This window comes from Glycine soja, chromosome 11, assembly GCF_004193775.1.
Source record: "Glycine soja cultivar W05 chromosome 11, ASM419377v2, whole genome shotgun sequence".
Classification (NCBI taxonomy): Eukaryota; Viridiplantae; Streptophyta; class Magnoliopsida; order Fabales; family Fabaceae; genus Glycine; species Glycine soja.
The window spans coordinates 48142783-48155784 of record NC_041012.1 but is presented as its reverse complement, the minus strand read 5'-3'; the positions used below and the strand labels follow the sequence as shown (position 1 = coordinate 48155784).

The window sequence follows — 13002 nt, the reverse complement described above, 5'->3', positions numbered from 1 at the left end:
TCAAGAGAGCAAAAACCATGGGAGATTTTTATTTGTATACTTTACTCAACTTTTTACATAAAGGGATAACTTCATAAAATTTATATTTGTATACACAAAAAGTCTATACGTTAATAACACCAAACATTTGATAGTATAATTTTTACACTATTAGCCCATTCTATTATCTTATCCTTATCATATATGCTGCAAACATGGCCTAATAACATTCATATATGTCTAAATCAGGGCTTTAAGAATAATCAACTCACTCAATCCGCATAACATCTCTCTCCTCTTTCTATTGTGACCTGGTTAACTTATTCAAACACACACCACCCAAGCAGAAACATCTGAATCAAAGGAGAAAATTGCTCTGCATATCTGAACCTTCACATGCTCTTTTTGTTAACAGAATGGGGAGAGCTGTGGTCAATAGCCTGCACCTGACTCCGAAGATTCTGATTGTCTGCCAAGAGGCGATCATATTCCATAAGAAACCCCTCAGATTGCTTTCTAAGAGCCTCCACCTCAGTTTCCAAAGCCTTAGCCTTGCTTGCTTCCATCTCACACTCAGATTCTAGTTTCTCAATTTTGGGCTTCAACATGGCGATTTCTTCCACCAATGCCTTGTGCTCCGCTGCACTGACACTTTTGCCACCCTCAAAACTTCGACTCTGTTTCTTAGCAGCCTCCATGGCCTTCCTCAGTAACCGAAGCTCTCTTATGTAATGGTGCAATCTATCTATCATCAGAGACAAGAACAGCACAAACCCTGCTCACATCTTCATATGTCAACAAATCAAATGCCACAACTATTATACAAGAAAGAAACCCTTCAAATCAAACAAATTGGTCCATATATTTAGCGTGCATTTCAGCATTTGGTTCAATTTTATCGTAGATAAAAATTATTTTCTCCTTAAAAATGAAGAATTTAATTAAAATGCATTGACAGAGTAACAGTTTTTACTTTTTACCCTGCCATCTAATCATATATTTGCTAAAGAAAAATTATTGGCTTTTATATTCCAAAAATAATTTTTTATATACATTGATAGTGTATGATAATTAAACTAAAAAAATGATATTATTTTGCAGATAAAAAAATGACAGTCAAACTAAAAAGTGAATATATGTTTAATGGTAGTTTGATTTGAGTAAAAAAATTATTCTTTGAATTTAATTTTCGTACACTGTAATAAATTTTACACAATCAAGCAGTCAGAAATCTATCTATTGGTATGAATTTCAAAATAGTTAGTTATGAGAAAAAGTCAAACAAACATTTGTAAATAATGGTTTATTACTGGATTTAGAAACTCTTTACACGCATACACTTATCTCTATTGTTCTTTTTCATGTTTAGTTGTTTACTAATAATATAAAAGACGACTATTTCAAAAATAAACTAAACTTATAGCTTAGACGATTTTTTATTATATAATTTTTTTAAGAGATTTTTTTTACTATTAATAAGTAGGTAATACACAAGTAAATAATAAATATCTGAAATATGATATCACAAAGCTCTAGCCCTAGGGTATCACAGTCACCATCAATTCATTCTTCAGATATACACTTGGAATTCGAAATCATTGCTTAGTGCATAGTTTGAGAGCATCGAATATCCCCCGAAGTAACAGATAAACGAGAGAGAAACTAGATTTACCCATAAGAGAAGCTTCGAGCATGTGCTTGTACACGAGGACTTGGTCGGTGGGGTTAGCGACGGGAGCATCGAGGTTCCGATGCCGGATTTTTGCGATGCTGTAGAGGGAGGAAGCGAGCACCACCAGCAGCGTGGCGGCGACGGTCTTGACGACAACGGGCCGCGACCGCGCTTGAGCCGATCCAATGTGACGATCACCAGCTTCCTCGCCGGAGTTTTGAAGAGGAAGCTCACGATCACGAACATTTCCGCAAATATCACCGCGTACAGAAGCTGCAACATTTTGTTTTTCTATTTGTTCGTTAACAGAAACCCTAGAATGGAGTGAGGGGTATTAAGAGGGTGAGATTTGAGATTTGATTTGAGCGCGTGGCTTCAGTGTGAGAGTGCGTGTAGAGCACAACTCGGAGGAGTCGACATAATGCCGGTAGAAGAAGGATATAGCCGTCATTTCAATACTGCGTTTTCATTATTTCCCTCCCTTTGCCTAACGGTCAACACTCATCTTCCCACCTTCCTCCTTTCTTATTCTACATCCATAATCCATTTACTTGCTATGTATTATGCTTCATAAATCATGCATTTTTCTTTTCTCAATTTCACATTCTACTTTATTTTATTTTATTTTATTACGTGCATCAAATTGGAAGGATTATGAAATTAAACATGTAAATGGTAATGTTTACAAAGAAACAAAGTGGAGTGAATATTTTCCACTTAAATTAAACAAGTGTAACTTGAAAAAAAAATGAAAATTAACAAGAGGCATGGAAATTAAATAGTAACTTTTAACAAAAAAAAATAAAGAAAAGAATAGAAAATCGGCACATTAATTTAACTATTTTTCTAATGCATTCTTTAAGTGGTTAAAATATTCATGTAAGAAATTAATAATTTAAAAATAAAACCTACAAAAAGATATAATTGCTAGCATTTCCCATGAAACAACAAAATAATAACCTGAAAATATTAACCTACATATTGCTAGCATTTTAGAAATAAAAATACACCACTCTAAAAAATATTTAATACAACTCTCGTTCCTCATTCAATAAATGTCATCCATGATTTAGTGAATTTATATTAATTTGGACTAAAATACTATCATTTCCAACTATTTCAATGCAAAATTCACCAAAAACTAATGTTGCATAGAGTACTTTGTAAAAACTTCACTAAATAATCTTAATTATACATGTAAAGGTATAAGATGCAATTACATAGAAATTCTAAAGTAATTATAACCAAGTTCAGAATAATGATAAAATGCTAAACCAACTAAATGAAGGAGCGCTTAAATAAAAGGAATGAAGGAAATAACAAAATTGCTGAAGGTTGTTGCAAATGAATACAAAGACCAAATTCGACTAACACCTTTCCACTCCGTAACTACTAATGTACCATGTTCTGCATTCTCACTTATCAGCATGAATGAGTCATTTATTCGAACTTCAAAAAGTTTCTCCAATAAACCATAAAACGAAAAAAAAAAAACAGTAAGCTACATCATCTGGCATCTTTATATCTCGCATGAAGTTTACTATAAATTTTCTAAAAATTCCACGATTGAAATAGAAAACCTGAAGCTGAAAATCCACTTTTCAACAGTACAGTGCTGTGTTTCTTGGGCTGTGGCAACTAGGGTGGGCCAATAATTTACAACTAATGCAATTTTTCTATATAAATAAAAAATATTGTTCTGCAAAATGAATGACCAGAAGCATCGAGAAATTTCTGGTCGAGATAACAAGCCTGCTTAGGTAACAAATAAAAATCTCAAGTCTGCCTCTGTCAATTTCCCAAGAGCATCAGAAGAGCCACCTATAGTCCTGTTAAGGGAAAAGATTAAAAAAAAAAGTCAACATAACACAAGATGCTCAGCATCTTTCAACCCTGTTCTACATCACAGTGATCGCACTTACCCTTCAAACACTAGTTCCTTCTTCTCTTGCAGTTTCAGAATTCTCTCCTCGATTGTGTTTTCAATGACAAACCTCACAATTCTGTGCATAAGAGAAGGATTAGATCACGAAGAAAGGACCAATCTGTATTTTTTACTCTACTTTTCCATTTCTTAATTGTTCAAATTTGAAAGTGCTAGAGAAAAAGAACTAAAACCTTATAGGCTTGTATTGCCCTATTCGGTGAATTCTGTCTTGAGCCTGGCGCTCCACAGCCGGGTTCCACCAAGGGTCCATAAGGAAGACCTGACCATGACCAAGAAACAAGGCCGCAATTAACCGACTAAAGCTTAACAATGTTGAGAGATGAGTAAAAATATGTTTGCCACAAAAACATTAAGAATATAATTAAGTCAAATACCTTAATTGCAAGCAAATTTAGGTACAACTATTTTCATTTTCAAATAAAAGTAGCTCCTATGAAGATTGGAGGTTAACCTCTTGAAAATTGAACAAAAGACGTAAATAACCAGCGTATTTGTCAATTTAAAATTCCAAACAGCAGAATACCAAAAGACTGACAAAATTAAAATAGGATTGCTTACATGTGAAGCTACTGTCAAATTGAGTGCAACACCCCCAGCCTTCAAGCTCATGAGAAAAATTTTGCAGTCTGGATCTTCAGTGAATCTCTTAATGGCAGCATCCCGAGCAGCCAATGACATGCTTCCATTCAACTGAACACAAGATACTCCAGACTGCAACAAGCACAAAACATATCATCCCAATGCAATTTGGTGTATTAATCAAACAGAAGCTGACAATTAAATTACCTTGTGCAAAGAGTAGTTTATAAGATCCAGGAATGATGTGAATTGGCTAAAAACAATCCCTTTGGCAGAGCCGTCCCTTTCAACCATGAATCTTATCTCTTCCCTCTACAACCATTCAGGTAGAAGTCAAGCAAGATAGTAAAAGGTAAGCATAGAACAGAAGATATTGAAGTAAAGAACTAATTAATAGCATTATTTTTATTCACGGCTATAGCATTTTTTTTCAGCTTACTATTTAGCCTAATGCTAGTTTCTCACACCTTCCCTTTGCCTCCCAAGCAACAACAAAATTCTCAATGTTCACCTTCCTATCAATTGCTGGATCTTTCAGTAAATAAGCTAGTTATGGGAACTTTTAAGAAGCTAGAAATCATATTTACTAACTATTTTTATCCTCCTACCAAACCATCTTCATTTGAAATTCCAAGAATGCATAATACATTTCAACCTTTACAGATTGTCAACTCCATTTATCAACATTTTTTAATATTTGTCCTCAAACAAATTTGGCATGCCTGTATAATTCTCAATTCGCCATCCATCACATTGTCCCCATTATCACTCTAAAACCAAAGCTTTAGAAAACTAAAGGAAAAGCATTGACTAAAGAAACCAAAAGCTAGCTGAAGTACTCATACTTTTAAACCCATGGAAAAAACAGAAAACATGTCACTAACTACTTTGTGATACATACCAGAGCCTCTATTTTAGTGCTTGTCTGAAAGTTCTCAAGGCGAATTCTATTCAAAATGCTTGAGGATCTAAAACCCTTAATTGTTGTTTTATTAGCCTGATCCCCAACATCCTTGTTGGATGTTAAATCAACAGTAAGTAACTTAGAGCATGTGGGGCATGAAACTCGTCCCAAGGAAGAAGAGAAGTCTATCAAGCATGCCTTGCAAAATGCATGTTCACAGGAGGTAACCTGAAACAATAATGACTTGATACTTAACACAATAAAATTAGGTAAAAAAAAAAAACAGTTTTGGGAAACATATAACTAGATAGAAATCAAAGAAAATAAAATGAAACAATTCAATCAGAAAAATTGTTTTAACAAAAAATAAAAAATAAAAACTTACCACAACATCTTCAACTGGCTCATGGCAAATGCCACAAACTTGTTCAACAGTAACATTATTAGACAGAACTCCACTTCTTGATGCTGCACTTTGAGAATATACCACAAGGTATGGATGATCAACTGCCTGTACATTTAGGCATGAGGAAAATACAAATCTGGAATGTTTTAGCAAATAAGGGAAACTTCCCAGTTCTTACATCAAAGGCAAGGGCTGCACTATACATAAAATATCTAATAAGAAGCTTCAAACAAATTATTTGGTTTTAAAAGAAAAGTATTCCACAACAACTTTTTAGCTGGTCATTATTATGTGCACAAAAATTTACTAATAGCAGTAATATATAAGTTTTTTTTCACAAGATTTGAAAGTTATGTTATTTGAGTTTGAGATGATTACAGATAAGGCCAATATTTTCAACATGTCCATGATCATAAAGAAGATCTTCATCAACATTTATCCAAACTTGAAAGAGAAAAGAAGATGGATTGCAGAAAAAATGTTTTATTTCCAATAGAACAATTACCTGACGCAGTCGTGTGAGGAGGTCAAATATATGAGCATAATTATTCATCAGAGTATTTGCTTCAATATATCTGTAAATAATAAAAGATATCAATGAAACTAAGCCAGGATAAATGTAATCATTAAATAATAAAAGTCTTAGCACACAACTTTTGAAATTGTACAAAGGCCAAATCAGAATAGATGGATGGCAATGTCAACAACTCTTCTACTGCCTCCTCCTTCGAAATGAAAAGTGGGGGGAAAAATTCTGAAACAATTTTTCATACAATGAATAGTTCTGCAATGTCCACACAACCATATGAATGCACATCATTTTGGCAATGATCCATTGAGTCAAGGCAAGGTAAAACAAATACAACTAGCCACATGTTAGGCTAAAATTTTCAGATGGAACACTATGGTCTACAAAGTTTTGACTCATCAGATTACCTATGTTAACAAAAAGGAATTACTACGGATGATTAATTTTACTTTCATGATCTTTTCATGAATAACGTGATTAAGTCCTGGAATTCATACCTACCAATAGCTTTTTTCTATGAAGAATATGCTTGACAATATTTTCATTGTATGTAAGAAAAAGAATGTGACATACGTATTAAATTGTGCCTGACTTTCATTGTATAATGATTCATAATAATCTTGCTCTTTAATATCCAAGCAATCCCTTCTCAATGAAACCTGCAAGAATGTATACAAGATAAGCATGCATTCTTTCAATATTTGAAATTGAACACAACCACAAAGAAAACAACTTACAATTCTAGGTGGAAGTGCAAGATCAGCAGCCCTGCCTATTTTAGTGCGCCTTAATACTATGTTCTTCAAAACTCTGTGTTTGAGCAATATCATGGCTCTTTTCCCAGCATCCCCATTTCCATAAGATTGAATTGGTGTGGCAACATACTAATCAAGATTAAAAAAATAGTAAAAAATGTAAACATATCAGCTGAAACACTTTCCACAATGTTGCAGTATGCAGATTTGGTTCCTCTTTGTATATCCCCTTTAACATGATGAACACAAAAAAGCACTAACAAACTGCGGAACTTACTTTATTCCACCAACAGAAATGCCGCACAGAACTGTGGGTGCAAACTGAACATTCTTTAGTGCTGTACAAAGGAATCAACATAAGCAAATAATTAAAAATTCAAGAAGAACACAACCATTTTGGAAATGTATGACAACATGTGCATGTATGCTCAAGTCCATGTATGTTATTACAATGATAACTCCTATACTATATAATATGTTACTAACCAGTAGCCACCTCATCCATATCTAGAATCTTCTTTTATTAACTTACCAAGAGAAATCAGAAAGAAATGGGCATACCAAAAACTACACCCTATTATACTATAACACACATGCAAACAACACACAGCATGATTATACAATATTGGAAATAAGCCAAAAGAAGAATCCAATGTTATGGAAACCACAAAACTGCTTATAGGTATAACAATATCTTCCAAAAAAAATAGCAAATGGTCTGTTCCAAATGAGTGGCAGTCACTAGAGAATAGGCTCTGCATGAAATCACTGAAACAGTTTTCTAATTGACATAAATAACATGAGGAACGAATGAAATATTCCATGCATTCAAGATGGGTAAAAAATAATAAAAAAATTAATGATTGATTTATATATCAATCATCAAGTTCATATGCACAACTAGTGCCTACTAATCCACACAGCTTCATTGATATAATAAATTATCATACCTATGATCAAGAATCCTGCAGTCACAGTCCTTGCACAAGTAATAGGAATAAGGAGTTATTTGCAGGAACCGTATCTGCATACAAAGAATTGCAATTAAAATATTTTAAAATACAAACCTGATACATTACAAATTTTCAGCAAAAAGTGGGGTCGTGGGGGGGACTGCAAAATTACCAGAGAATACAGCTCTCCAACTCGGTTCTGAAGGGGGGTGCCACTTAGCGCCCATTTGTAGGTAGACTCTAAAGCAAGAACTGCTTTGGCAGTGTTACAATGTCTAGATTTTATATAGTGTGCCTGACAAAGAAAAACTGGTCAATAGAATAGAAGCATGAACAAATTTTAGTAAATTACAAATTTACAACCATTACTTCATAAACTCATATGGTCATACCCTCAATAAAGTAAACAATATCAGTCATAAGATAAGTACTAGCTATAGTCAAACAAGAAAGGAAACTTGTGTTTATAGAAATACAGAAAGTGATACTGATAAAAACAATGGAAAGATACAAAACATCTATTTTTACAACTGACCTCATCCAATATGATCCGCTGCCATTTCACAGCATGAAGAATTGACCTATCGCTACGCACAGGTGCATCTAAATCTTCTTCATCCATCCACATTTCCTCTTCCTTTTTCGTGTTAGAACTCTTTGATATCTTACTGTCAGATTTCTTGGTCTTCCCCTTGGTAACTTCTCTTTTCTTTTTCTTAGCTTGCTTTGATTGTTTTTCTGTTCTAACAGCATCAGGACCACAAAAATAAATCTGATGATACATCAACTTATTCGGCAAAAATAATTTTCCACAATATGGGCATCTCTCTTTTGGAGGCAACATATGCTTCCTGTACTCACTCTCAACAACAGAGTACGTAGTTATCACAAAATCATAATCTGCAAACCGATTCCCACTCCTCCCTCTATTTGCCCCATGATAAATCAGCACCTTGGTGCTTCCTTTTAAAGTAAAGCGATCAACCTCACTAACCCACTGAGTGACAGCAACCACAGGACATATGACAAGCGTTCCTTTGATCGCAGGCTTCAGGCTGGATGAACATGGTATGGATTGATCTGGTTCACAACCTAGTTCAAATTCACGTTTGGCGAGGACAAGAGCAATTGCTTGAACAGTCTTCCCCATTCCCATTTCATCTGCAAGTATTCCACCTTTACTTGCAGAACTTTCCTGTTTCAAAGCCCAGGCTAACCATTCCTTTTGATATCTAAGTAAAGGCATTGTCAGATCAGAGGGTATGTCAGCAGTTTCATTCATTACCTCACTATGATTATCCAAGTCAACATCTTCTAACATATGCCTATCAATCCATTTCTCTTGCTCCTCTTCCCACGCATTCCACAACAACACAGGCTTTGAATCTCCTTTTCTTCCTTTTCTTGAATATTTCCTCCTCTTAGTACCCTTAGAAACAGACGGAACTGATAGTTCCTGAAAGATTGCAAATTGAGCATCATCATCTTTGTACTCCGCTACTCTAACCACGTCACTTGGTTCTCCATATTCAGTGTTGAAACTTTTTCTTTTCCCTCTGGACAGCAGCGCCTTTCCTCTTTTGTACGAAGACTTGCCACCATCAGATGAATCAGAAGCATAATCTTCTGCACTAGAAACACTAATGCTTGAAGGATCTTGATTCAAGTCAGGTAAGGAGCCAACACCAAATTCTTCATCTGTAAGGAATTTTATTTAATTTTCAGACATACCACCAGGACAAACTCCGAAGTGAAAATTAGGTTTCTAAGTTCTTCCAAAGATGAAAGATAAAAAAAAGATCTCCAGGCTATTTTACTCTACAACTTTCTTCCAACCCCTATTCCAATAACAAAGGTTAAACTAAAATCATACATATCAACACACACTAGCTCTTAAAATTTCCTCAAGTCAGATACTCGAGCATTTCAAGAAACATCCTTTTGCTTCAAAACACAGGATGCAAGGAAGCATAAATCCAAAATCTTGCAACCAAGCCACATAGAATGCCATAAATCGAAAACATTCACCGAGTGTAAAACCATAGACTAGAAAATTTACCTTCGTAATCAGAATCTGAATCAGGACCAGAAACTATATCTGAATTTGATGATATAACAGCAACACCTTTGTCTTTATTGTTACTGCCCTTGCCAGTAGTAGTTTCATCTTCCCCAACAGCATCATCCCCAGGTGGTTGCTCCTTCCCTGTTTTTCCAATTCACACTCACAATGTTTATACCTAGTTTGGTAAAATAAATATTTAAAAAAAAAAAAACGAAACGTAACCGATAAACCACGACATTCAGTGGCTTCATCAACACAATTAACCGTTAACATCGCACGCCACTCTTCTTGTTTTCAAATCTTCCACCGCTCAAACTATTCACACACATATTTCGCGTAAAAAAAAAAAAGCGCAATAAAAAGACAAAATAGATTCAAGAATCTAACAAGAAAAAGACTTCAACGTGTCAGGACCCAAAAGATAGAGTAAAGAAGAAGAAGAAAAAAATTATGAAACTGACAAAAAAAGAAAAGAAAAAGACAATCGGAAAGATTACGAGTACCGGAAACTGAAGGATTGGAGAGGCGTCGACGAGAACGAAGCTCCATTGACGGACGTAAGTGAAAGTTAGGGTTTCCGATCGAAGCACCGTTTGGAAGAATCGAGAGAGAGACGAAGATAATTGGTCAGTGAAAACAGTGCTTTCCCCTTTCTTTCTCTTTCTCTATTTATAAAGAGTGAAATGGATTTTGTGCCTGGGTTCGGTTTTGTGACTGAAACGGCGGGAAGTGAGTGCCCTTTTGTACACATTGGAAGCGCCACGCACGAAGTTCAACGTCAGGGGCTTCTAATCCTCTACGGTGCTGATCATCATACACTAGAAAATAAAGTAATAAACCAACGGATAAAAGATGGCCAAATATTTTAATGACACGAGTATATACCATCAACGGTGTAAATATCTTGATGTCAACGATGGGTTGCTCTTTTAACTTTTCTCTCGCGACGCGTCGTTTTGGATACATAAGCAATTTTTTCTCAACACCAACTTTTCCTGATTGAAATTTGAATACCGGCATTCAAATAGCGTGACTACTTGTGTCCTGTATTCACAGTATTTTATGAATACAGTAGTAAAGATTGTTATGTAAGTTTCACTTTTTAAAATTTATAAATTCATTATCTTCCAAAAAAACTAAAACTTTTTTAAATTAATTTCACCTAGCAAAAACTTTGAAAGGATTTTCAGGAAATAAATAATTACTATTCTTAAAATGTAAACAGTTTTAGATTTTTTTTTTCCTTTTTATGGAAAAATGTTTGTTATCAGTTATAGAAAATTGTTTATCGTAAGCCGTTGATGACCCTTTCTCTTTACAGATAAATAGTTAATTATTTAATTTGATATACATATTTATCATTCTCAATTTATCTTCAACTATTTTTTCATTATTACCTACCCGAAAAAATAAAAGCAAAAATAAATATTATCACACTCTCAAAATGTGAACAACATATTTGACTATCTCATTATTATATGAATCTCAATTATTTTATAATTAGTGAGACACTAAATGCCTCGTTGGATCCTAGTATTAATAAGAATTTTGGTACGATTAGTTTTTGATTTTGAATCTCCCTTGCTTTGGATCATCATCCGAGGCTTGCTTCCCATTTTAGATCTCACTTCAGGATTAAATGGGATTTTTTAAAAGAAAAAATGGCAACCAAATCAAAATAACTCATTCACATTGGAGCTTGGGTTATCGATTCGCACAAAGCCACTTACATATGAGCTCAAAATCAAATAGTGATTTTTTTTATTAACAAATATTAATTTATTCAAATGTTAGTTTTATTAGTAAAACAATTAAATTTATGACTTTTTCTTTTCTTCTCTCTTAATTATTCAATCCACTATATATCTCCAAATTGAATAGTCAGGTTGTGAATTTGATTCATTTTTTGTCTATTAAAAAAAATTAAGTAAGTTAAATATAAGAAGTTGACTCATTAGAATTGAAGTCACTCATTTTGGGATATAAATTTATTTTTTATCAACTAAATCAACCATTGATTCATTTTTTGTCATTAAAGTATACTTTTTTGGGTTTATAACCCTCACAATAATATCTATTTTGAACGCTAAACATGAAATATTTCCAAATTAGAGAAAAGAAATATAAGACAATAAATTTTTTGAGAACTAAAATAGAATCAAATTTAGAATTTTTTACAAAAATAAGAAAAAACATATTTTACCTTTAATTATTTTTAAAGAATTGGTAGGTTTTGAATGGACAATACAACACATTATGTCATGGGAACTAATCATCTTTTTTTTTTTTTGAAAACTGCCTTTCCTCTATATAAGAAAATAAAACTATTTTATGTACATAATATATTTAATAATACTAGTTTTTTTTAAAAAAAATCAAAAATAAAAGAGAAAATAAAGAATGTACGCATAGGGAAAGATACTTTTACACTATTATACAATTATAAAATCACTATGTTAAGTTTTTTATTTTTATAGTTATCTTAAATAACATAATAAAATTAATTTACACTAAGTTGATGATGTAAAATTTTTACACTAACAATATATCATCGTTAAACTCAAAATATATAAACAAAAAAAAATGAGATATTGCCTTTATTATTGTTATAAGTTTAAATGATAATATATCATTGAGTGTGTGGGTTAAGAATCTGTTTGTATAATTTTAAAAAATTAGTCTTTTTACCTTTTAAAGTACTTTGAAAGTTATTTTATGAAATAAAAATAATCAAAATAAAGAACTAAAAAAATCAAAGATAATAGTAAAACAATAGTATAACAGTCAAAATCAAAGAATATATTAAAGCAATACTTTAACAGTTAAACTAATATAAAAAACATATTTAATATAATAGATGTAGCAAAACTGGAATTTAAATTTTTTTTAAATCCATGATGCAACACAAAAATAAAAAATAGACAATATTTTAATCAATAAATAATTTAAAGGAGATAAAAATTAAAATTGACAATATATTTATGAAAACAGGAAATAGTAAATTGAAACTTTATAAATATTAAATTACTTTAATTTAATGGAATTAAAAAATTAAAATAAGTTCAGATAAAAAGGAAATTCAATCATTATATAATAATGATGTACAATTATTATAGATTAAATTATAGTAAATAGCTGCATAAATATTTTTTGCTACTTCTAAAATAGCTGCATAAATTATAATGGACACATCCTTATTATTCAGTAAAAAG

At 32.7% G+C, this 13002-nt stretch overlaps 1 protein-coding gene and 1 pseudogene across 1 annotated transcript; both read right to left on the bottom strand.

The window, feature by feature from the left end:
* On the bottom strand, nt 1-2180 carry LOC114374770 (annotated as a pseudogene).
* Nucleotides 2181-3013: 833 nt separating this feature from the next.
* Nucleotides 3014-10517, bottom strand: LOC114376601 (ATP-dependent helicase rhp16-like). Its single transcript, XM_028334783.1, has 16 exons — nt 10294-10517; nt 9785-9931; nt 8261-9423; nt 7898-8020; nt 7723-7796; nt 7050-7110; nt 6755-6901; nt 6591-6676; nt 5994-6063; nt 5468-5593; nt 5080-5310; nt 4386-4490; nt 4158-4310; nt 3770-3858; nt 3574-3654; nt 3014-3480 (listed from the first exon to the last, which is right to left on the bottom strand). Exons 1-16 carry the CDS (start codon nt 10337-10339, stop codon nt 3408-3410), a joined length of 2775 nt encoding a protein of 924 aa, XP_028190584.1. The 5' UTR covers nt 10340-10517; the 3' UTR covers nt 3014-3407.
* Nucleotides 10518-13002: the final 2485 nt, after the last annotated feature.

Bases quoted from the DNA above. Each gene is read 5' to 3' on its own strand.
- LOC114376601 (XM_028334783.1), bottom strand. From the start codon at position 10,339: ATGGAGCTTCGTTCTCGTCGACGCCTCTCCAATCCTTCAGTTTCCG. The intron at 7,111-7,722 runs GTATGATAATTT...TCCTTTGTACAG, and splicing joins TGCAGGATTCTTGATCATAG to CACTAAAGAATGTTCAGTTT. The intron at 6,064-6,590 runs GTATGTCACATT...TATTATTTACAG, and splicing joins AGTCAGGCACAATTTAATAC to ATATATTGAAGCAAATACTC.